At 33.6% G+C, this 24,496-nt stretch overlaps 1 protein-coding gene across 2 annotated transcripts in view; it reads right to left on the reverse strand.

Moving 5' to 3' along the window:
• SCAPER (S-phase cyclin A associated protein in the ER) overlaps positions 1–24,496 on the reverse strand; it is a 504,096-nt gene that overhangs the window by 275,694 nt on the left and 203,906 nt on the right. For both annotated transcript variants that reach the window (XM_004276347.3, XM_033440145.2), the window contains exon 21: positions 175–311. In XM_004276347.3, coding sequence (XP_004276395.2) covers positions 175–311 — 137 coding nt within the window. The remainder of the gene's footprint in view (positions 1–174; positions 312–24,496) is intronic.

Below are 24,496 nucleotides of genomic sequence, written 5' to 3' on the forward strand. Positions count from 1 at the left end.
TTCTTAATCAAAGAAAGTGGCTATAAATTAGGCTCATCAGTGTTATTTTCAAGGCTTTCTTGAAGCAAACAAGTTTAAACTTTTTTGGCGGGGAGACAGGGTCTTCCTTGGATTTACATTAAAAAAGATACATCACTAAGAGTTTTTCTTTGTTTTTAAGGATATTTTTAGTACCTGAAGTTCATCCGGGCTTTTATCTTTTTGGCTTTTTTTTTGTTTTTTTGCCGCTCTTCTCCATCTTTCAAAGGCTCTGGTGGAGCTGCACTTTCAACCACAATGTCAATAATATACTTCTTTAAGGAAAGGTGCTCCTGCAAGATAAATAAATGAAATAATGGTGATGATGATGATGATTAAGAAATAACATAGCATTGATACAGACTACAGTGAGTATGAAAGAATATATAGATGAAAGTAAAAGTAATCTCTATGAAATACTGGTTTCAAAAATTGCTTGGGGAAAAATTGAAGAAACTGTTTTACTTGAGATTTTCATTGACTCACCAAACTTTTGCTGCACATCAATTGCGCTAAATGCTAAGGATACAGCGACATATCCCTGTGCCTTGCAACCCTACACTGCAGTAGGAGAGGTAAAATATGTACACAAATATATAATACCAAGCTTGAGAGTTAAGAGTGCTATAGGACCTCAAAAGGGGAAACAAGATCACTGTTCACTCAGGGTAAAGAGGAAAGATTTTAAGAAGGAAGCACCACGTCTGCTATCCCTTGATTGAATTTGAACATATGGATATTGGGGATGTGTGTATTTGTTTGGGCTGGTAGTTGGTAAAGGTGGCAGGAAGGAGAAAGGAAAAGGGCATCTCAGAAAACAGGCAGAGATGAGAAAGTGGAAGGCGGTTACTGGCAGCAGAAGTTGGCCCCAGTGCCCTCCTTAGCCATCTTGGATTTTACGGCTCATCACCGTAATCACTCCCTTGCATGTACACAACTCGCTTGCTCCTCTGTTCTTCTTTCATACTTGCATGGAAAAATCCTAACCCTAAATCCAACTCTTTCCCTACTCTGTACCCATAACTGAGCAGATTAATAAGGCTATAATTACAAACCATGTTGACTACTCTAACTTTAAATTGATGACATTACACCTCAAATGGGCTCCAGTATTGCCAGGCAATCAAGCCACCTTAGTCTACCCACATTCTCCTTCCTAGAAATTATTTTAGACCCTCTCCTTAAATTTCCAACACCATTAGCACTGTAGATCACTTCTTCCTCCCTGACACTCTTTCTTCACTAGGTTACTAGACATCACATTGTCCTCCTAACTCCAGCTGTACCTTCTACGTTTTCCTTGCTAGATCCTTTTCCTCTTCTTGACTGGTAAATGTTAAACATCTCAGACCTATCTTCAGATCCTCCCTCTTCTCTATTCAAACTTATCCATCAAGTGCAGTGACTTGAAACATTATTCACACAGGCAATTCCCAAATTTTTATCCCTGGTCCAGACCTCTCCCCTGAACTCCATTCCTATATCAAACTGTCTCCTGAAAATCTCCACTTAAGTAGAATATTTCCACCATAAGCATTTCCAAAATAATATTCTACAACAAAACTCTTACGCTCCCAATATAAATTGCTCTTAGAGTGTTCAGTAAATGGTCCCACTATTTGTACAATTGCTCACATCTAATACACTAGTAACTCCTATCAGCTCTACTTTCAAATATACCCATATTAATCCCAATCCAACCACTTCTCCCCACCACCATCACCTAGTCTAAGGCATCATCAGCTCTCATCCATATTATCGCAATAGCCTCTTAAATGTTCTTGCAGCTTCTATGATCTCCAAATCTTTCCTTTACAAAATCAGCGACTTTTAAAAATATAAATCACATCATATCATTCCTCTTATCAAAATCTTGAGTTCTCATCACATTTAGGGTCAAATCCAAAGTCCTTACCATGGCCTACTAAGCCCCCACATCATCAACCTCTCTCACCTCATCTTACACTACTCTCTCCTTTGTTCACTCCTTTCTATCCACAGTGGAGTGCTTGCTGTTGTTCCCCATTCATCAGGAATGGTACTGCGTCAGAACTCTTGTTTCCTTAGCCAAGAATATTCTTCTCCAAGTACTTGCATAGTCTCAGGTAAAATGAACACCCAGTCTTAAGTAACACCTTCTATTATTTGCCATCTTCTTATTTTGTTTATTTTTCTTCATAGGACTTGTCTAATATTAGTGCCTAACATCAATATTCATTTGCAATCTCCTGCACTAGAATGTAAGTTTCATGAGGGCACTGACTTCGTTTTGCTCAGTGATGTTTCAGTGTCTGGTACTGTGCCTGGCATATGGTAGGCACTCAATAAGTAAATGTTAAATGAATGATGAGAAGAGGGTGAGGTAATAAGATCTAAAATATTATTTGTGGTCAAATGAATGACGGTGGTCAAAATGTACAAACTTCCAGTTATAAGATAAATAAATCATGGGAATGTAATGTACAACATAGTGACTATAGTTAACAATACTGTATTGTATATTTGAAAGTTGGTAAGAGAATAGATCCTGAAAGTTCTCATCACAAGAAAAAAAAATGTTAACTATGTGTGGTGATAGACTTTAACTAAACTTATATGGTAAGTTTACATTTCATACACTATATACATCAAACATTATGTTGTACACCTAAAACTAACACAAATGTTCTGCCAATTATATCTCAATTAAAAAAAGACAAAAATAGTATTTATGAGGGTTTATTCTACAACATATATTGAGGTAAGTACTTTACATACGATCATTTAGTCCTTTATACTAAAAGGTATATATTGTTATTATTCCCATCTTAACTATGAGGAAACAAACACAGAATCCAATAACTTTTCTGAAGTTAAAAGGTCAAGATCATGACTAAGCAGCTTTGGAGGTAGTAGTGATAGAGCCTAAGTTTAAACCCAGACAGTATGATTATGGAGTCTGTATTCTTGACTAGTACCTTACACATATGGCTGGAAAATGAGTTTGAGTCATAGAGTTGTGCTCATTATGAAAATTTTATGCTTAGTGAAGTCAGAGAAAGACAAATCTTTTATGTTCTCTCTTATATGTGGAATCCAAAAAATAAAACAAATGGATATAACAAAACAGAAACACAGTCACAGAGAACAAACTAGTGGTTACCACTGGGGCGAGGGATGGGGAGGGACAAGACAATGGAAGGGGATTAAGAGGTACAAGCTACTAGTTATGAAATAAATAAGCTACAAGGATGTAGTATACAGCACAGGGAATGTAGATATATATATGTTATATAATATATAACTATAAATGGAGTATAATCTATGTAAATATTGAATCACTGTGTTGTACAACTGACACTAATATAAGATTGTAAATCAACCATACTTCAATAAAAAAGAAACTTTTCAATTCATAAACCTACCAAAAAAGCAAAACAGAAACTCCACAACCAAAGGCAGAAAATATTCTCTCAAATGCAGAAGCAATTATTTTCTTTATTTAATCATTTATTAAATACTTACTGTGATCAGCAAAGGGCTAAAGTGCATACATTATTTCCTAAAATCTTCACAACCCCATAGAACAGGTGGCAATATGTTTATATTTTACAGATATTTAACAAAGGCTCAAAGAGGTTCAATATTATGTCCATGATCACAAAACTCAAGTTCAAAACTACAACTGGCTGACTTCACAAGACCAACCTTTTTTACTACTCCACATTCCCTCCCGCTACACTGCTCATGTGGGCTGAGTCTCTGACATCTAATTTCTAACACTGCGTTAAGGAAAGGAAATCTTCTAAATGACGTCTTCAATTTTGTGAAAAGTTCAATTATACTATTTTCAGTTGTACATAAATGTTATTTACATATCTAATTAGAATCCATTAAGTATTAATAGGATCCTTATTATGAAAATGCAGACATTATATAGAAAAATTTGGATTCTATCCAGAACAAAAAAATTGCATCTTTTAAAAAGACTTTACATACACATTCACACATACAACACACATCATGCCCTCAAATTTATGTTAATTTTTTAAAAACCTCAAAACTAAAAACAAATGAGAATATATATTTTTGTTTGATTTAACTTTTTTCTTAATATAAAATCAACATGTTAATTATAGAAAATATGAATAAAACTAAGAAATAAAAATCTCCTATAATCTTAACACCTAAAAATAATTATTTGAGTATATCATCCAGACATTTTTCTTCATATATATTTTTATTAAAATGGGCATACCTTTTATAATATTTTATAATCTGCTTTTTAAATTTAATATTGCAAATATATTCATACCATTAAATAATATTCTAGAACATAATCTACTGATTATAGCAGTACACCTAATTTTACTAAATGCTTTTTTGTTAGATATTTGGATTTATTTTATTTATTCAATATAATAAATACCAGTGCAATAAATATTCCTATAGTTAAAATTTTAAACACAGAGTATATTATTCCTTTATGATCAAATCATAGAACTGAAATTCCTGGGTTACAGATTACACATATTTTTAAGGCTTTTCATATGTATTCCGAAACAACCAAAATGAGAATTAAGTCCCCACAAGTGATTTGCTAGTACCTAGTGTTTCTGTTTTCTTTTGTCTTTTTTTTTTTGTAAATATGTCAATTTGTTAGCTGAAAAAGTGATATTAGTATGCTTAACCATTTGTTTGTATTTTGTCTTCTGTGACTTAAAATGTGTCTTTTGTCTGGCTTTCTATAGACACATTTCAAGGTTTTATAGATTTGCTTCTGGTGGTTTGCATTATGTTTTCACTTTTTGTAAGAAAGAGACCACCTTTTGATGATAAAAGAAATGCACTGTTGGATGTGACACAGGATGATTAATAGTTATTTTTCCATTAAAACCATGAAGACTATACAGGAAGAAGGTTTTGAGATGGTTTCTGGAGATGGAGAGAATGTACAAAGAAGGTTTTTCACACTGAGAAGTGGCTGAGAAAATTATGGTATATTTCTATGATGAAGTATTAGTCATTAAAACACTTATGAGAATTCTGAGAAAATGAAGGCAGTGGTAGCAATGTTTAAGATCCTCTCGGAATCATCATATAAATCAGAAAGAAAGATTAGATAGCAAAAACAAAACCCACAGAAAATATTTACAACAAAGTAAGTGACAAGGTATCCCCACAGCCTCCAAATAGAAGAGGGTGAGGACAAACTACCAATAGGTCAGCTGTGTTTCAGTGCCTTTGAAGGAGAAATCAGAGGGAAACAACAAGAGTGAATAATGAACTTGAGAACAGAACTCTAAAAGGAACTGTTTTTCACTGGAGAGTTCAATAGGCCAATTTGCGAACAGCATCTAAAACTGAGAGGGGTTTCCCACTCAAATGGCAGGTGAGTAAAAGGTGCCTGCATTAAGAAGGTCTGAACAGTGTGGTGAAGGCTAGGCCCTATGAACTCTCGAAACTGAGCCAAGGAGAAACTGTTAAAAAAGGAACTTAATTAAGCCAACTAGGGATAATTGAGACAAAGGGGGAAAAAGCCTCGATAAAAGCAGAGCAGGGAAACAGAATCAAGAAATATTAGAAAGCAAGTCACTATATTTTTCACAAAAACAATAGAAGAGGGAGCTCTAAGAAGTTAGAATAGGTACCCTGAGTCACAACTCATTATAAAAGTCTTATAAAACCAGTTCCACATAAAAATAAGCAATACAAAAGTATCAAGGTCAAATGTCAAACTTATTAAAAGAAAAAGAAAATAAGTAGAATAGCAACACTACAACAATGAAAACACACCAAAAAAATCCACAGAAAAGATAAAAATGCAACCTTCTATTTCAAAATAAACTAAAACAAATACAGAAAATGTTCTAACACAAATCGCCATCCTAAAACCTCAGCATTTAGGTCACAGAACTCAATGAAGACTGCAAAAGAAAATAAATCATTTAAGAAATGAAGATAAAATAGATGACAAGAGTGAATAAACACAACAAATAATGCCTCAGACAACTAAAAGATAAAAGGTAGAAAAATACTTAAAGCAAAAGAAATAAAAATTATTTGAGAGTAAGTGGAAATACAGAAGATAGGGAAAGATGCAGCAAACTGAATAGGAGTGCCTGAAAAAGAAAATCAAACCAAGGGAACAAATCAAATATTAAAAACTATAATTCAAGAAAACTTTCCTGAAAAAGAATATAATTAAATATTGAAAGAGTACACCACATATCTGAAAATATTGACCCAGAGTGGCTAATACCAAGACATATTGTATTACAATTTCTAAAAATATAATTTATGAAAAAAATTAGATTATCATCAGCCTTTTTGACAGCAATATTTTATGCCAGAAGAAAATGAAGTACAGTAGTTCCCCCTTATCCTCGGTTTCACTTTCTGTGGTTTCAGTTACCTGTGGTCACCAGGGTCTGAAAATATTAAATGGAAAATTCCAGAAATAAACAATTCATAAGTTTAAAATTGTGTATTGTTCTGAGTAGTGTGATGAAGTCTCACACCAATCTGCTACATGGCCTGGATGTAAATCTTCCTTTGTCCAGTGTTTCCATGCTGCACCTACCCGTTAGTCACTTAGTAGCCATCTAGGTTATCAGATGGATTGTGGTACGGCAGTGCTTGTTTTTAAGTAATGCTATTTTACTTAATAATGGTCCCAAAGCACAGGAGTAGTGATACTGGCAATTCAGATATTCTCTTACTTGCCTAATTTATAAATTAAACTTTATCACAGGTATTTATGTATAGGAAAAAACAATACAGCTGACCCTTGAAAAACATGGGGGTTAGTGATGCTAATTCCCACACAGTCAAAAATCTACATGTAATCTTACAGCTGGCCTTCCATGTTCACAGATTCAACCAACCACAGATCACTTTATTGAAAATAATCCATGTATAAGTGGACTTGCATAGCTCAAACCCGTGTTGTTCAAGGATTAACTGTATATATAGTATTTGGTACTATCCATGGTTTCAGGCATCCACTAGGGTCTTGGAACATATCCTCCAAGGATGAGAGGGGACTACTGTAAGGTATTTAGTATTTTTTAAAGAAAGAAATGTGAGCTAAGGATTTTATATCCAGCAAAACCAACTTTCAAGTATGAAAAGCACAGATAAACTGTTATCAACATTTAAAAAAACCTCAGAGAATATTATTCTCATAAGACCTTCCTGAAGAATCTACTACAGAACAAGCCTCAGAAAACCAACATGACTAGAGAGACACAGACATAAGACTCGTGGTAAACATTACACGTACACTTACAGAACTAAGACTACACTAGTGATTAAAAGGTAAAGAAATATAGTTATATAATGGCTATATGTCAGACTTTTCACAGAATTACTAATAAAAAAAGATGAGAATGGGGAAAACATGAAAAGAATTTTAAACTGTTCTCAGTAATTAACATTGGTGGTGGGATTATTAGTAATGTCATTCTAAGACTGCTGTGTGTGTAATGTGGGATGAAGTAAAGGAGATTATGGGTATTATAATTCTATCATTCCCTGTGTCCTTTATACCCTGAATGCTTGGTATGGAAGAAAAGAGATACAGATACAATATGGAGAAGGTTAAATAAAACCCATGTAGTCCTGAATTTGAATTGTAAGAGTTCATGAGTCCATCATCATTTAATAAATAATAAACATATATGCACACACATATGTATATAAGAGCTTGTATGTAACATACTCACACACATATCACATACATTTTATTTCTTTATTCTGTAATTCTGTTCACAGTGATCCACCCAGCAGCAATGACCATCCCTTCTTATGCTCTTAAAATACTCTTTCTCAGTAAAAGTAATTAGGGCTTCTTAATGAAATAGTTAATCATAAACTAAATGTCTTGCCATACCAAGTAGCAAGGTAACTAACAAATTCAACTAGGCTCATGTCAAAAGAACTTGAGCGCAAACTTTAAGAGGCTCCCACTGACCAAAAGATAGCATAATTTGAGCTTTAAAAAAAGGACATTTTCCAATGACTGAAACCCATCAAAAGTGTTTAATTACAGAGTTTATAATGATATATACATTTTAAAAACTAATTGTGGACACAGTTGAAGGATAATAGGAAACCAACTCATTATACTGAAAACAGGTAAATAACCAAAATTTTAACCTGCCACTTGATAACCAAGTAGTAGATGAGGGAAAGCATCTCCTTATAAATGTATTCCAAATAATAAATGCAAATGAAATGTATAATTAGAATATTCCCATATCCATGAATTAATGGATTTAAGTATCCATTAATCAAAACCCAAGAGCATCAACAGCTAATATGTCAACATCACAAAAAGAAAGACAATCAGACATTAAGTTCATCCTGATGAAAGAACTCAGCACCAAATACAGTTTTTCCAAATGGGTTGAACCTTAGCCTGATCAAGCTTCTAGATCCGCCTGCCCATGAGCAGGCAATAGAGACTACAGAGGAACATACTGCGTTGCAGCAGGCTGCACAGTAACAAAGCTTTAGCAAGTCACACAATTCTTCAGCTAGGAACTGAATTTCCCAGTCCCTCTTATAGCTAGTGGTAGCCATGTGACTGAATTCTCATCAATGGACTATGAATGCATGTTCAGTGTTTGAAGACCATTCACTTTCTTCCCCTTCTGCAAACTGGAACACAAAAGGGCCTGTAACACAGCTCTGACTCTGAAGGGGAGGGCATAACTTAGGGGATAACAGAGACAGAAGATGGATCTCTGAAAAACCACATGGCATAAAGCCTTGGGACTGCTTACCTCAGGACTGACCACTTGGGATTGCTTACCTCAGGACTTTATTGTGAGAAATAAACTTCTATGTTCTTAAAATCACTGTATTTTTGTCACTATTACAGCAGATTAGTCTTTTCCCTAATTAATGCAATTATGTACAAAATTTTATAATAATTATATATATATATATCTTTGAATTTTTATATGTGTATACGTATGTGCATAAAAAGACTATAAGAAAATAAGGCAATGGGAGGGAGGCTCAAGAGGGAGGGGATGTGGGGACATGTGTATGTATATGGCTGATTTGTTCTGTTGTGCAACAGAAACTAACACAGTATTGTGAAGCAATTATACTCCAATAAAGATCTATTTTTTAAAAAAAGGTGGAAAATTACTAAAAGTTGTCACTAGATGATTGTGATAGATTTTTAATTCTCTCATTTATAATAAGCATGTATAAGTAGATGGTAAATCATTTTAAAATAGTTCTTATGAGATGAAATCTGGAATTGACTTCAAAAGAGTATTTGAGGAAAGTGAATGGAACGTCAATAAGGCAGGATAAGTTTATCATTGTTACAGCTGAGTAATGATTACATGGAGGCTTGTCATATTATTCTGACTACTACTATAAATGTTTTAAATTCTCCACAATAATCAGTTTAGAAAATCTTGTAACAAGAAATAATTTGTACACATGCATCTTAAAATTCTATGTCTTGCCAAAAGGAGTAAATGAAATCACAATATTCCTATATCTCAAGCATCTAAGAACTGGACTTAAAATGAAATTTACATGTTTGCACACTATTCAAGTGCTAAAAGTGTGTACTACAAGTTTGAAATCTATTGTAAGGACAGAAGGAGACAATATCCTGCAGAAAATAATCCTTAATGACATCCTTTCTTAAAACCCCAAGGAACTGCCTAAGGTAAGAAAACTACAGCAGTCTCATCTCCTTTTACCCGAAATGTTGCTTGCTTCAAGTTTTCTATAGTTCTGGTCATCCAAAAATAGAGCTTTTCAGACACTGATATTCCTGCCTCCATTCTATATGAACAACCAAATAGCTTCACAGCCCAGCCTGCTTAATAATTAATAAATGTTCAGTTAAAAAAAAAAGAAACTGTAAGTAATTTACTTCTCCAACAATATTACTCTATAAATATATTCACACTGCAGTGAGATTTACAACAAAATATCAGCAGTAGGGAATTGACTCCATAAATTATGGTACATGAATTAATATGATACTATACAGATTTGTTTAGTTTCAAACAACAGGAATGATATTAGAAACATTCATTGTATAATGGTAAATAAAAATTCAGTAGATGCAAAAATCCTCAGCAAAATACGAGCAAACAGAATCCAACAACACATTAAAAAGATCATACACCATGACCAAGTGGGATTTATCCCAGGGATGAAAGGATTCTTCAATATATGCAAATCAATCAATGTGATACACCATATTAACAAATTGAAGGATAAAAACCATATGATCATCTCAATAGATGCAGAAAAAGCTTTTGACAAAATTCAACACCCATTTGTGATAAAAACTCTCCAGAATGTGGGCACAGAGGGAATCTACCTCAACATAATAAAGGTCATATACAACAAACCCACAGGAAACGTCATTCTCAATGGTGAAAAACTGAAAGCACTTCCTCTAAGATCAGGAACAAGACAAGGATGTCCACTCTCGCCACTATTATTCAACATAGTTGTGGAAGTCCTAGCCACAGCAATCAGAGAAGAAAAAGAAATAAAAGGAATACAAATTGGAAAAGAAAAAGTAAAACTGTCACTGTTTGCAGATGACATGATACTATACAGAGAGAATCCTAAAAATGCCACCAGAAAACAAATAGAGCTAATCAATGAATTTGGTAACGTTGCAGGATACAAAATAAATGCACAGAAATCTCTTGCATTCCTATACACTAATGATGAAAAATCTGGAAGAGAAATTAAGGAAACACTCTCATTTACCACTGCAACAAAAAGAATAAAATACCTAGGAATAAACCTACCTAGGGAGACAAAAGACCTGTATGCAGAAAACTATAAGACACTGATGAAAGAAATTAAATATGATACCAACAGATGGAGAGATATACAATGTTCTTGGATTGGAAGAATCAATATTGTGAAAATGACTATACTACCCAAAGCAATCTACAGATTCAATGCAATACCTATCAAATTACCAATCGCATTTTTTACGGAGCTAGAACAGAAAATCTTAAAATTTGTATGGAGACACAAAAGACCCCAAACAGCCAAAGCAGTCTTGAGGGAAAACAACAGAGTTGGAGGAATCAGACTCCCTGACTTCAGACTATACTATAAAGCTACAGTAATCAAGACAATATGGTACTGGCACAAAAACAGAAGCATAGATCAATGGAACAAGATAGAAAGTCCAGAGATAAACCCACACACCTATGGTCAAGCAAGGATATACAAAGGAGAAAAGACAGTCTCTTCAATAAGTGGTGCTGGGAGAACTGGACAGCTACATGTAAAATGTAATTAGAACACTCCCTAACACCATACAGAAAAATAAACTCAAAATGGATTAGAGACATAAATATAATAATGGACACTATAAAAGTCTTAGAGGAAAACGTAGGAAGAACAGTCTTTGACATAAATCACAGCAAGATCTTTTTTGATCCACCTCCTAGAGAAATGGAAATAAAAACAAAAATAAACAAATGGGACCTAATGAAACTTAAAAGCTTTTGCACAGCAAAGGAAACCATAAACAAGACGAAAAGACAACCCTCAGAATGGGAGAAAATATTTGCAAACGAAATAAAGGACAAAGGATTAATCTCCAAAATATATAACCATCATGCAGCTCAATATTAAAAAAACAAACAACCCAATCCAAAAATGGGCAGAAGACGTAAATAGTTATTTCTCCAAAGAAGGCATACAGATGGCCAAGAGGCACATGAAAAGCTGCTCAACATTACTAATTATTAGAGAAATGCAAATCAAAACTACAATGAGGTATCACCTCACACCAGTTAGAATGGGCATCATCAGAAAATCTACAAACAAGAAATGCTGGAGAGGGTGTGGAGAAAAGGGAACCCTCTTGCACTGTTGGAGGGAATGTAAATTGATACAGCCACTATGGAGAACAGTATGGAGGTTCCTTAAAAAAAACTAAAAATAGAATTACCATATGATCCAGCAATCCCACTACTGGGCATATACCCAGAGAAAACCATAATTCAAAAAGATACATGCACCCTAATGTTCATTGCAGCACTATTTACAATAGTCAGGTCATGGAAGCAACCTAAATGCCCATCGACAGATGAATGGATAAAGAAGATGTGGTACATATATACAATGACATATTACTCAGCCATAAAAAGGAACGAAATTGGGTAATTTGTTGAGACGTGGATGGATCTAGAGACTGTCATACAGAGTGAAGTAAGTCAGAAAGAGAAAAACAAATATCGTATATTAACGCATATATGTGGAACCTAGAAAAATGGTACAGATGAACTGGTTTGCAGGGCAGAAATTGAGACACAGATGTAGAGAACAAACGTATGGACAACAAGCTGGGAAAGCGGTGGGGTGGGGATGGTGGTGTGCTGAATTGGGCGATTGGGATTGACATGTATACATTGATGTGTATAAAATTGATGACTAATAAGAACCTGCTGTACAAAAAAAAAATTAGTTATATAAATATGCAGGGGTAGATCCATTTATCTATTCTGTTCCACTTGTCTATTTTCCAATCTAGATACTAATACTACACCACTCTGATTGCTATAACTTTTATAATAAGCCGTATAATCAGGTAGCATAAAATCTCCAACTTTGTTCTTTTTCCAAAGTTGTTTTTGTTATGAATCAGCTTGTAAATTGTATTCTGTTCCACTTATCTATTTTCCAATCTAGATACTAATACTACACCATCTTGATTGATATAACTTTTATAATAAGCCTTATAATCAGGTAGCATTACATCTCCAACTTTGTTCTTCTTTTTCTAAAGTGGTTCGGTTACGAATCAGTTTGTAAATTTTTATAAGAAAGTGAAGAAGAAGTACTGAGATCTTCCTGAATGGAACACTTGTAGGATAGAGCCTGAGGATTTGTCCAAGGTGTTCTCATTTAAGTATTATTTCCTAAGCTCTGCATTTATCTAAAACAGAGATAATGTAGAAAAAAATGTTAAAAAAGCATATATATAATATGTATAAAAACTCTCAATTGGGCTTTCCTAGTGGCGCAGTGGTTGAGAGTCTGCCTGCCGATGCAGGGGACACGGGTTTGTGCCCCAGTCCGGGAGGATCCCACATGCCGCGGAGCGGCTGGGTCCGTGAGCCATGGCCGCTGAGCCTGCGCGTCCGGAGCCTGTGCTCCGCAATGGGAGAGGCCACAACAGTGAGAGGCCTGCGTACCGCAAAAAAAAAAAAAAAAAAAAAAAAAAAAATTCTCAATTAAAAAGGGGCTACCCTTTTAATACGTCTGATGAACTTAATGTGATTGAGAGACACCGATATTGCTGTTTCTGTTATCTTGTGTGCGAGACCTATTAGATGTGTGAAAATACCGACCCCTTGGAAAAGAAGTCTGTGTTAATATAATTGTACATTCTATGTTGTCATATGTAGCATATCACGTAGACAACTGTCTGGCTGTACTTGGAAGATTTTTTGAAATCTGATTGCTACTCAATGATTTTCTGTTTTAAAGAGTGTGAAACAGATCACATATGCAAGTAATAAGACCAAAAATCTTAAGACCAATGTATACAATTAAACCACATAGCTTATATTCTTAAAAAATAAAATAAAATTCAGGATTCAATCCTTGCAGTGCAGGTTATATATAAATAAGTGTGTAAGATTCATATATTCATATGTAAAGAGCTGAAAATTAGATCAAAATGTTAACAGTAGGCAAAGTATATTTTTCTCAAATTTTCCACAATTGACATATATTTTAATTTTAATTATTGTGAAATTAATGGTAATAAGGAAATGTAAGGAAAAGGCAAGCTATTTAAAGAAAAGAGGATTTGTTTGTATTAGGTTAAGTTGCTATAGGCTCATTTGTGCTGCAGAAGAATAAGTATAACTACATAAAAATACACTCATCTTTTTGTATCTATCCACAATCCTAATTATTATGGCACAGGCACAAGGAAAAGCAAAGTATACTCTTTGAGACACAGTATCTATGACTCATTTCCAAAATATGAATTAATCAGGACCAAAAATCATCCAAAGACCCCTGGATCTCCTTCTTTCCTATAAAAATTTAAAAAATACAGCTCCTACCCTGGAATCCTGCTCAGTGCAAGTACTAATCTGCTACTAAAAAGTCAGAAATGAGTCTTCATTGGCCATTCTCAGTATTTGACAGTGTTAATTCTAAATATCCATTAAGAGGGGAGACTTTTTCCTTAGGAATAGAAAAGCAAATCAGTGCAGTGGAAACAGCACTGAACTGTGAGTCAAGATAGCTATACCAGGGTAAATTCTACAGCTCATGGCTAAGTGACTTCTCTGGGCCTCAGTTTCCTCAGTAGGAAAAAAAGAAAAGGGATTAGACAGTAAATTGCAAAGTCCCCCATTTTCTAACATTCTGGAAATGAATGTATCAAGCCCAAAAGCTAATTAATGATGGCTAACTGTGTACACACACACAAATTTAAGTCTAGTTTTAAAGTCACAGTTGTGACTTTTTATATAAAAACAACATTGCTGCAATAAGAAATACCAGTACAACATATAAGGAAACTAATACCTATACAGATGATCTCATCAAAGTTTATACCCTTCTTATTCTTTTAATTACCTTTTACGGCATACTAGACCAAACCCTGGCCTTTCTAACATAATTTACTATATTCAACGAAATAAAAGTTTATGACTTCGATATTCTATCAGACTCTTCCTAAAGGCTCTCATAGTTCTTTATTTTTTAAAAGAGACAGGAAAAAATTAAGTCATAGATAGGTTCATGATCTTTGGGAAAGAATGTCAAAGTTCTAAAAAATAGTTGATTAGAAGGAAAATATAAATGACACAATATAGCATTTTATTAAACTATAATTATTATAGCTCTCTCAAGGGTTACCACACAATAAATATATTTCATAAAATGTGCTACATCAAAGAAAATAATTTGCTTCCCATTATTTAAAAATATTATAATACAGAACTGAGAATTTTTAAGGATGTTATTCTTCCTTGATCAAAAAGCATTTAAATATGTCTTCTTTGAATAAAAAGGACCAGAATTTCATTACAGTAATACAAATGTATTTTTACTTGAAAATCAAACGTCATGTTCAAGAGGCATATTTCTCTAGAGCCAAAAGTTTACTTTCAAGAGCAGGGTGGATGCCAAGTTACTAATCTAAATAGATGAGAAATTAATGCAAGGGTTTTCACATTTTGTTTGGAAAACAACATTTTTCTCTCAACCTCATCCTTTACTTTCTCAACTTTGTAATCTAAAATCCAATGATATTAATCAATTCCAGAACCAAATAATGTTTTCTCTTAAATTCTTAAAAATATTATGAGGCATTCTGCTCTTTGAAGCCTGCCTGGCACAACAACAAGTAAGATAAATAGGAGGCATTTTACAATATTTCCTCACTGTCTTCTACAAAAACTGGGAAAGGGTGAAGGCCTGGAGGGTTGGAACTTGTTTTTCTTGTTTCTCTGGATGACGATGGTAAGAAAAGTGAGGGGTGAAGAAGAGGTGGAAGAGTGGAGAGATGAAGGTGTTTGGGAAGGGAAGAAGAAGAAGGAAAATCAGGAGAAAAAGAGGAAGAAGCAGATGAAAGAAGGGAAGAAATAAAGAAATACTCAACCACAAACAACATGGCATTTTTAGACAGTACTTTACCACATATTTTGAATACCAACCTCACAGACATAGTATATTGAAAATAATAACAGGTTAGCTCATTAACATTTAACTTATTAACATTTAATTCAATACTAAGTGTCAAGGGCTTATGCTAACAGCTTAAGTTAAAGAGTCAGAGTTTTACTCAGAATAAGACCAAAAGAATCTAAACTATTATTTTGACTGATATCACTCTTCCATAAAACTATTCCAGCAGATTATCCCCCAGAAAGATTTCACAGGAAAGCTGATTTGTAATTACTGATTGTTTGGATGGCATTAGCCATATCTACAGATTATCATCATCCAGGCACTATTCAGAAGTCAAAGCACCATATACAAAAACTAGTTCATTTATATTCAAATGAGTGTTTAGAGATTCATGAAACTATGAAATTTATCAGAGATAGCATAAAATTAAGAGATAGGCTCAAGTGACATTATTTATCTGTATTTCCCTGGTCCCTGGACTAGTGCAGAGTGCACAAGCAGGTGCTGAAGAAATGCTTACAAAAAAAGTTTGAGAGTTCCATTATATTTAAATAAAATTTTAAATTTAGTCAAACAGTAAATTTAAGAAAATCTGAAATGTAATGCCTTTTATCAAAATAATGCCCTTTGTGACAGCATCATTTTGAAAAATTAAACACATGTGACAATGACAATTTTTAAAACTCGATAGGCTATTTTAATTATACAAAAGATTCAACTCTGCCAAGGTCCCTGTCTACAGGTATAGGATACACTTATGTTCTTATCTACTACAATCTATGTATTATATTGTTTGAAGTGACCGATGAGAAAAATGAAGCTAATGAAATACTGTGAAACAGACACCATGTAAAAGAGAAAAGGCCATCTTCTGATAGAATGATAGTCCACCATCTGTCCCCCTGCCACTCAGTGACAATTACAAATACTCCATCAGTTTTCTGATTGGTGGAGATGATAAATGAGGTAAAGACTTCTTTTTCAGATACTGGTATTCCTTTCTGATCTAATCTGAGGTTTAACAGATGACTCAAAGAAAAGCCCAGAGTTCAACAAGCTTATAATTTATCATGCTGTGAAGATGGAAAGAGGTCTGAGCTCAATACTACAACAGGGAATGGTTCAGTAGTATTGAACCACGGCTTATAATGAAAAATATCTTTGCAGAATTCTCAGATTTAAAATATAGCAACTTAGATTAGTATCAGACTTCATCCTCAGAAATCGTTTCAATAATATCCCAGTAACAATATTACCACAGATCACAAATAACATCACCCTTTCAATACAGAATCAAAGAGACAATAATGCTCATAGACAGAGCTGGAACTCCCCAGTTGTGAGTGGCTTTCACAAGCCCTGGGTGACAAGGGCTTGAGAGAGTTAGCAGCTTCACATCATAGTCAACAGTACCAGAATAAACATTCCCTTTAAGTCTATTGACCTTTAAATGTTTAAGAAAAGGATGCGTGCAAAAAAATAAATACATAGGTTAAAAGTAAAAGGATAAAAAAGGATATACCACTCTAACACTAGATAAAAGAAAGCCGGAGTGGTTATGTTAATATTAGACAACATAGCAAAGAATATTATTAGGAATAAAGAAGGTCATTTGACAATAAAAAGGGGTCAATTTAGTCAAGAGGACATAACAATGATTAGCATTTATGAATCTAATAACAAGGCTTTGAACAACATGAAGCAAAAACTGGTTGAACTGCCAAAAGAAATAGAAAAATTAACAGTTAAAATAAAAGATTTCCATATCCCTCTCTCAAAAATTGATAGAACAAAAGTAGGCAGAAAACCAGCAAGGATATAGCAGATGATGAAACTTTTTGAGGTGACAATTATGTTCACTATCTTGATCTTGGTGATGGTTTCATGGGTGTATGACTATGACAAAACTTATTAAATCATAAACTTTAAAGTAAGTGCAGTTTAATGTATAACATTTATACCTCAAAGTGCTTTAAAAACAGCAGGAAATTCCCAATTCGTATGAATCTAGGCACTATAATACTGAGTGGAAAAGAGCTAAGTTCAAAAAGATCGCATACAGCATGGTAACTTTTTATAGAGCAGAAAACAACTAAAAGTATATTTTTTAGTAACAGATCTAGATGCAAAAATAAAACTATGAAGGGAAGAGGAAGAAAGAGGAAGAATATAAAAGTACATATCAAAAACCTAACCAAAACTAGGTTTGCCATAACAATACAAAAAAAAAAAAAATTCTAGGAGAGAGGCATTAAATAAGAAAGAGGAATGTTTCATATTCTTAAAAGGTATAATGAAAAATGTGTAAATAGTTATGACCACGATAATTAAACTTTGTGATATATATATTGCAAAAACTGATTTTAAGAATACAAGGAGAAAAAAAAAAAAAGAATACAAGGAGGCAAGAATAAATAATAATAGCATATTGGCAGTCTTCATTTTTGAGAAAAGGATATTAATGAGCATAAAAATAGGTGTAAAAAAGTAAGAATATTCACATAACAATGAACAAATTTGATCTAACATATATTATACATACCCAAAGAGAAAAAAACATATTCTTCTTAAAATTTTACAATGTATGAAGCTATAAAGAAAATCATTAAATTTCCCAAAGTAGAACCTATATAAGGCATAACCTATGACCATAATGAAATAAAAACTGAAATTAAAAACAAAGAATAGTGCTCATTTTGGCATTACATATTTTAAATTAAAGCAATGCACAGAAGATTAGCCTGGCTCCTATGCAAAATATCTGACAGTCAAATCCATGAATCACTTCACACTTTTAAATACACACAAACACTCATATTCATAAAATAAAGCAAAAGGCACTGCCACCACTCTAATCTATAACCTTGGAACTACCTCTTTGTTTAAAAGAAAATAAAAACTGAAATACAAAATACTTGTAAAACCCACTAATTATTGAGAAACAAGCCAGCAAGAAATGCTTAAGACTTAAATGAAGAAAACTTTACTGAATGACACATACATACAAATACAATATATGAGTAGACAAACATGTGGCTGGATGGAAAGAAAGAATATTTAAAAGATGTCCACACTTATCTCAATGCAGTCTCAATCAAAACACAAACAGGATTTTCTTAGCTTACAAGTTAATTGCAAAGGTTATGTAGAAACTGAAAAGCAGAGGAATAGCTAAGGAAATTTTGAAGAAGAATAAAGAAGAACAAACTGACCTATGAGGAGTAGAAGCAAGAAGACAGCAAATGATATCTACTCAATTTTTGGAGAAAATAAATGTAAAATTGCAAATGTCTACCCAGTGAAAATATCTTTCATAAACAAAAGCACATACAAACAAACAAAATTTCCTACTGGGAGATTCTTACTAACCTGAGTAGTAGGCACAAAGACAGTTGTTCTATTATTATTCTACAAACAGTATATATACATCTTATTTACTCTTCTGTTACATAATGAATTTCACCAAAATATTTTAAAGTAGAAAAAGATACACCATGCATATACTAAATAAATGAAATCTAGTATATGTATACTACTGTCAAACAAAATAAGACTTCAAGAAAATTCTTCAGAGGTAGAAAAAAAGCCAATTTATTTTGTGAATCTGTTATGAACTTGATGTTAAAACCAGAAAGCACCTGCAGAAAAAAAGGAAAACTATTCACCTATAGCATTACTCATGCTACAGAGCCATTTCATATAGTAAAAGGCTGAATACATTGAAAGATATACAATTGTAAACTTGTATGCTCTTAGTAACCTAGCCTCAAAATATATGAAGCAAAAATGGCTGGAACAAGAAAAAATAAATTTATGATCATAGTGAGAGACTTTAATCTCCTCAATCAGTAATTGAAAGTAGACAAAAATCAATATAGATATAGAATATTGTAATATCATGACTAATATGCTTGATAGAATAGGTAACTAGAAAATACAATTTCTCTTCAGGCACAGAACATTTACAAAATCTTACCCTGTGCTATGCTACTTCAGATTTCAAAGGATTTCAAAGACTACATTCTCTGATCTTACTGTAATTAATGTAGAAATCAACAGATAAAACTCTTATGTTTGGAAATTTCAAGTCAATGTTCTAAACAACCAATGGATAAAAGAAAAAATTCTGAAGGAAATTAGAAAATATTTAGAAGTGAGTAATAATGAAAATATATTGTATCAAAAAAGGCCTTAGAGATTAATATCTTTAGGAAAAAAGGCTAAAAATTAATGAGCCAAGCATTCACCTTAAGGAGTTAGAAAAAGACTGGCAAAAATAAACTCAGAGAAAGAAGTAAAAAGGAAATAATAAAACCAAGAAATGACATTTACTGAGTAAAAAACAAAGAAGCGATAGGATCAACAAAACTAAAAACCAAATTTTTAGAAATACTAATAAAATAGACAAACTCATGACAAGAAAGATCAAGAAAAAAAATATAGGCACAGGACTTCCCTGGTAGTCTAGTGGCTAAGACTCCACGCTCCCAATGCAGGGGGCCTGGGTTCAATCCCTGTTCAGGGAACTAGATCCCACATGCCACAACTAAAAGATCCTGCCTGTCGCAACTAAAAGATCCCGCCTGTCGCAACTAAAACGATCCCGCATGCTGTAACGATCCCGCATACTCATGCCGCAACTAAGACCCAATGCAGCCAAATAAATAAACAAATAAATATTTTTAAAAAAATATAGGCACAAATTTTAAATGTTAGAAATGAAAAAGGAGACACAGTTAAAGATTCCTTTAAAAATCACAAAGAATACTATCAAAAATGTTTTGCCAAGACCATTGAAAACTTAAGAAAACATATAATTTCCTAGTAAATGAAAATTTACCAAAATAGATGTAGTAAATAATAGAAAATCAAAATACACTCAAATAAATAATTGCTAATTTAAAATCTGACCAACTCATTAGGATAGCTACTACCAAAAAAACATAAAATAACAATGTTGGCAAGGATGTGGAGAAATTGGTACCCTTGAGCAGTTTATGGGAAAGTAAAACTGTACAGCTACTGTGAAAAAAAGTTTAGTGTCCTCAAAAAATTAAAAATACAATCACAGTACGGTCCAGAAATCTACTTCTGGGTATACATACAAATAATTGAAAGCAAGCATTCAAACAGATATTTGTACATGTCCATAGCAGCATTATTTGCCGTAGCCAAATGGTGGAAGCAAACCAAGTGTCTATCAACACATAAATGGATAAACAAGATGTGGTATATATATACAATGGAATATTACTCTGCCCTAAAAAGGAAGGAAATTCTGACATATGCTACAACATGGTTGAATCTTATGCTGAGTGAAATAAGCCAGTCACAAAAAAACAAATACTATAGGATTCCATTTGTGTGAGGTGTGTGTGGTAGTCAAATCCTGAGACAGAAGGAATGGTGATTGCCAAGGCCTGGGGGGAGGGAGAATGGGGAGTTATTGTTTAAAGGGTAAAGAGTTTCAGTTTTGCACGATGAAAAGATTTCTGTGGCTGGATGTTGGTGATGGCATACAACGTGAATGTACTTAATGCCACTGAACTGTACACTTAAAAATGGATAGGATGATAAATTTTAACTCGTGTATTTTACCACAAATAAAAAACAGAAAATAATTTTTCAGAAAAAACATATACTAAGAACATGTAATTTTATAGACACATTAAACAAAACCTTCAAAGAAAAGATTATTTCTATTTTATGCAACCTATCCCAGGAGTTTAAAAAGAAAGGAAAAACTTGTTAGCTTATATTATGAAGCTAATATAATCTTGACAAAGGGAAATTAGGAAAATCTAACTAAAATATTTGCAAAACAAATTCAACTACATATCTTTTTATTTTTTTCGATATGCGGGCCTCTCACTGCTGTGGCCTCTCCCGTTGCGGAGCGCAGGCTCAGCGGCCATGGCTCACGGGCCCAGCCGCTCCGCAGCATGTGGGATCTTCCCGGACCGGGGCACGAACCCGTGTCCCCTGCATCGGCAGGCAGACTCTCAACCACTGCGCCACCAGGGAAGCCCCTCAACTACATATCTTTAAATCAAGACCAAATAAGTTTAATAACAGAAAAGTCATTAATGTAATATATCACATTAAAAAAATTAAGGGAGGGCTTAAGATCCCACAAGGCATGCAGTGTGGCCAAAAAAATAAATAAATAAAATAAAATATAGGAAAAAGTGACCTTTCCATAAGATCCAGAAAAAAATTTCAATAAAAATACCTACTTATTTTTTTAAGACCTTACAAAACTAGGGAACTTCCTTACCTTGATGAGAGCCATTTATAAAAACTTGTAAATTGTTAAAACTCTAAATCAGAAAATAGGGTAAAAAAAGTCTTAATTTCATTCAGCTTAAAATGCCAAGTTACTGAACTAGTTACCAGCATAAATCTAAGGTCACTCTGTACCCCAAATCCTATAGCATGGTTAACACAGATGAAACCCTGGCAAGAGTCAATTGTACATGCTTTAATTCACTTGTTCTACAATGCCAAAAAGCTAAAAAGCCAACTTGAAATTAAGAATACATGCACCTATCTGAGCGAATCTCATCAAAGTGGTCAAAATGGAATCTAGTATTTTGTCTTTTATAATGGCATCAAAGGATATTGCAACAATTTAAAAGAATAAAGAACTAAGGATGTAACAAGCCAAAATACCCAACTTCACCATAATGGTCTTTTATGGTTGCAGATGCATTCACTTATCTAATTTTAACCTTGAACCAAGAAAAAGCAAAAAAGGGGCACAGAAGACTCTGGAGCAACAGGGACACATCTCCATTGTTCTATTTCTTTTTTAATTTTTTAAAATGCTTTTGCTTTTATCAAAGTTACCCATACACATAATTTACACAGTCAATAGTTCAAGGAAAGTAGTTTCCTACTGGTTCCCCCACTTCTTTCCTCAATCCAGAGGCAATGATTTTAGCTGGTTATTTTATCTTTTTTTCTCTATACTCCTTAATATATTTTGTGTTGCTACTTCTTCAGTTTTCAATTTTAGGATTATCTATTGACTTTTCATTGTGAAACGTAAGGACTTAAGCTCTACTCCTGGAACCCGGTCCTCCCACCTACACTTTGTATCTCATGTATTCCCCTATCCTTCCAAATGTAAAGAAAAAAAAGAAGTGTTATCACCTAATTATCCAGGTGACAGGAATATGGGGTTTACTACATTACTTTCTTCTTTTTTTGGTGTAAAATTTTAATATTTAAAAAGAAAATTCAGCAACACTAGTGAAATATGGGAGAAAAGGTAATATATTTTATCTTTGCATCAAGTAATATATATAAATTATCTAGAAGGAATGAAATATTAAATTTATATCATTGAAATTTTCACATAATATAATAATATATATATCTAAAATTTTTTCACTTTATAAAAATTTCTTCAATGTAATTTTAAACTAGGCCACTTTATTTTTATTTTATATTGGAGTATAGTTGATTAACAGTGTTGTGTTAATTTCAGGTGTACAGCAAAGTGATTCAGTTATACATATACATGTAACTATTCTTTTAAAAATTCTTTATGCTAAGATACTTCATAATCTAAATAAAATTTTTTTGAGAGAGAGGACCAAACTACGGGACTGTGACAATTTTGCTTTATAGCTTTGTGATTTTCCTAACACAACAGATGTGCCTACTCTGCCAACTGCAAGAGAAGCCAAAGTGACAGAATAATTATTACTAAAACTCAGTAAGTTTGATCAGAGATAGGTGTTCCCTGCTCCTCTATGAATATCTACTTTGGAACTAAAACACTGGCCACTGAATTTCAGATAAAGAACCTAATAAAGTCATAATTAAAGTAAAAGCATTTATAATCACTTATTTATTAAGGAAAATTAGAAGAATTATCTAAATTAGGCATGTAAAATGCTAAATTTGTCATCTATTCTCATTAGGGCAGCAATGTTCCCTCTCATAAACTATCAATAAATCTTTCATTTCCTTTATCCCTCCCACATGAAATCGTCATACTATGGATTTTAAGATTATGCAGGCATAAAATTTCTATATAAAGAAATACATATTATAAAACTTTTACAGCATATTCAAGTAGAAGCAGCTTGAGCTGTATAAATTTGTCTCACTGTAACCCTGTTTCAGATCCTCCATCATCCAACTGAAAGACAGCAGCTGAGAAATGGTGATCACAGTTGCTCCGATCTTTTAACATCGCCCATGGACACAATTCTGCAGCTCCTTGTAATTGACACTTAAGAGCCAGATGGGAAAGTATCAGCCTATACTCTGTGAATGTATAGAACTAGCCACGGTTCTAGTCATTCCTAGCTATCATGATCTGGATTAAGAGTTTAAGGAGTTTAAGAGTTGTCTTTTATAAAACAATAGCGTTTAGGTATGTAATTAACTTCTTAAAGGCAATGGATACCTGTTGCAAATAACTGCCAAAAACATATTATAGGGACCTCCCTGGTGGTGCAGTGGTTAGAAATCCACCTGCCAATGTAGGGGACACGGGCTCCAGCCCTGGTCCAGGAAGATCCCACATGCTGCGCAGCAGCTAAGCCCGTGTGCCACAACTACTGAGCCTGAGCTCTAGAACCAGCAAGCCACAACTACTGAGCCCATGTGTCACAACTACTGAAGCCCTCATGCCTAGAGCCCATGCTCCACAGAGAAGCCACCGCAATGAGAAGCCCACGCACCGCAACGAATAATAACGCCTGCTCACCGCAACTAGAGAAAGCCCATGCGCAGCAACAGACCCAACACAGCCAAAAATGAATAAATAAATAAATAATTTATATTAAAAAAAGTACAACCTTTAACA

Source organism: Orcinus orca, chromosome 2 (genome assembly GCF_937001465.1).
Source record: "Orcinus orca chromosome 2, mOrcOrc1.1, whole genome shotgun sequence".
In the NCBI taxonomy this organism is placed as follows: Eukaryota; Metazoa; Chordata; class Mammalia; order Artiodactyla; family Delphinidae; genus Orcinus; species Orcinus orca.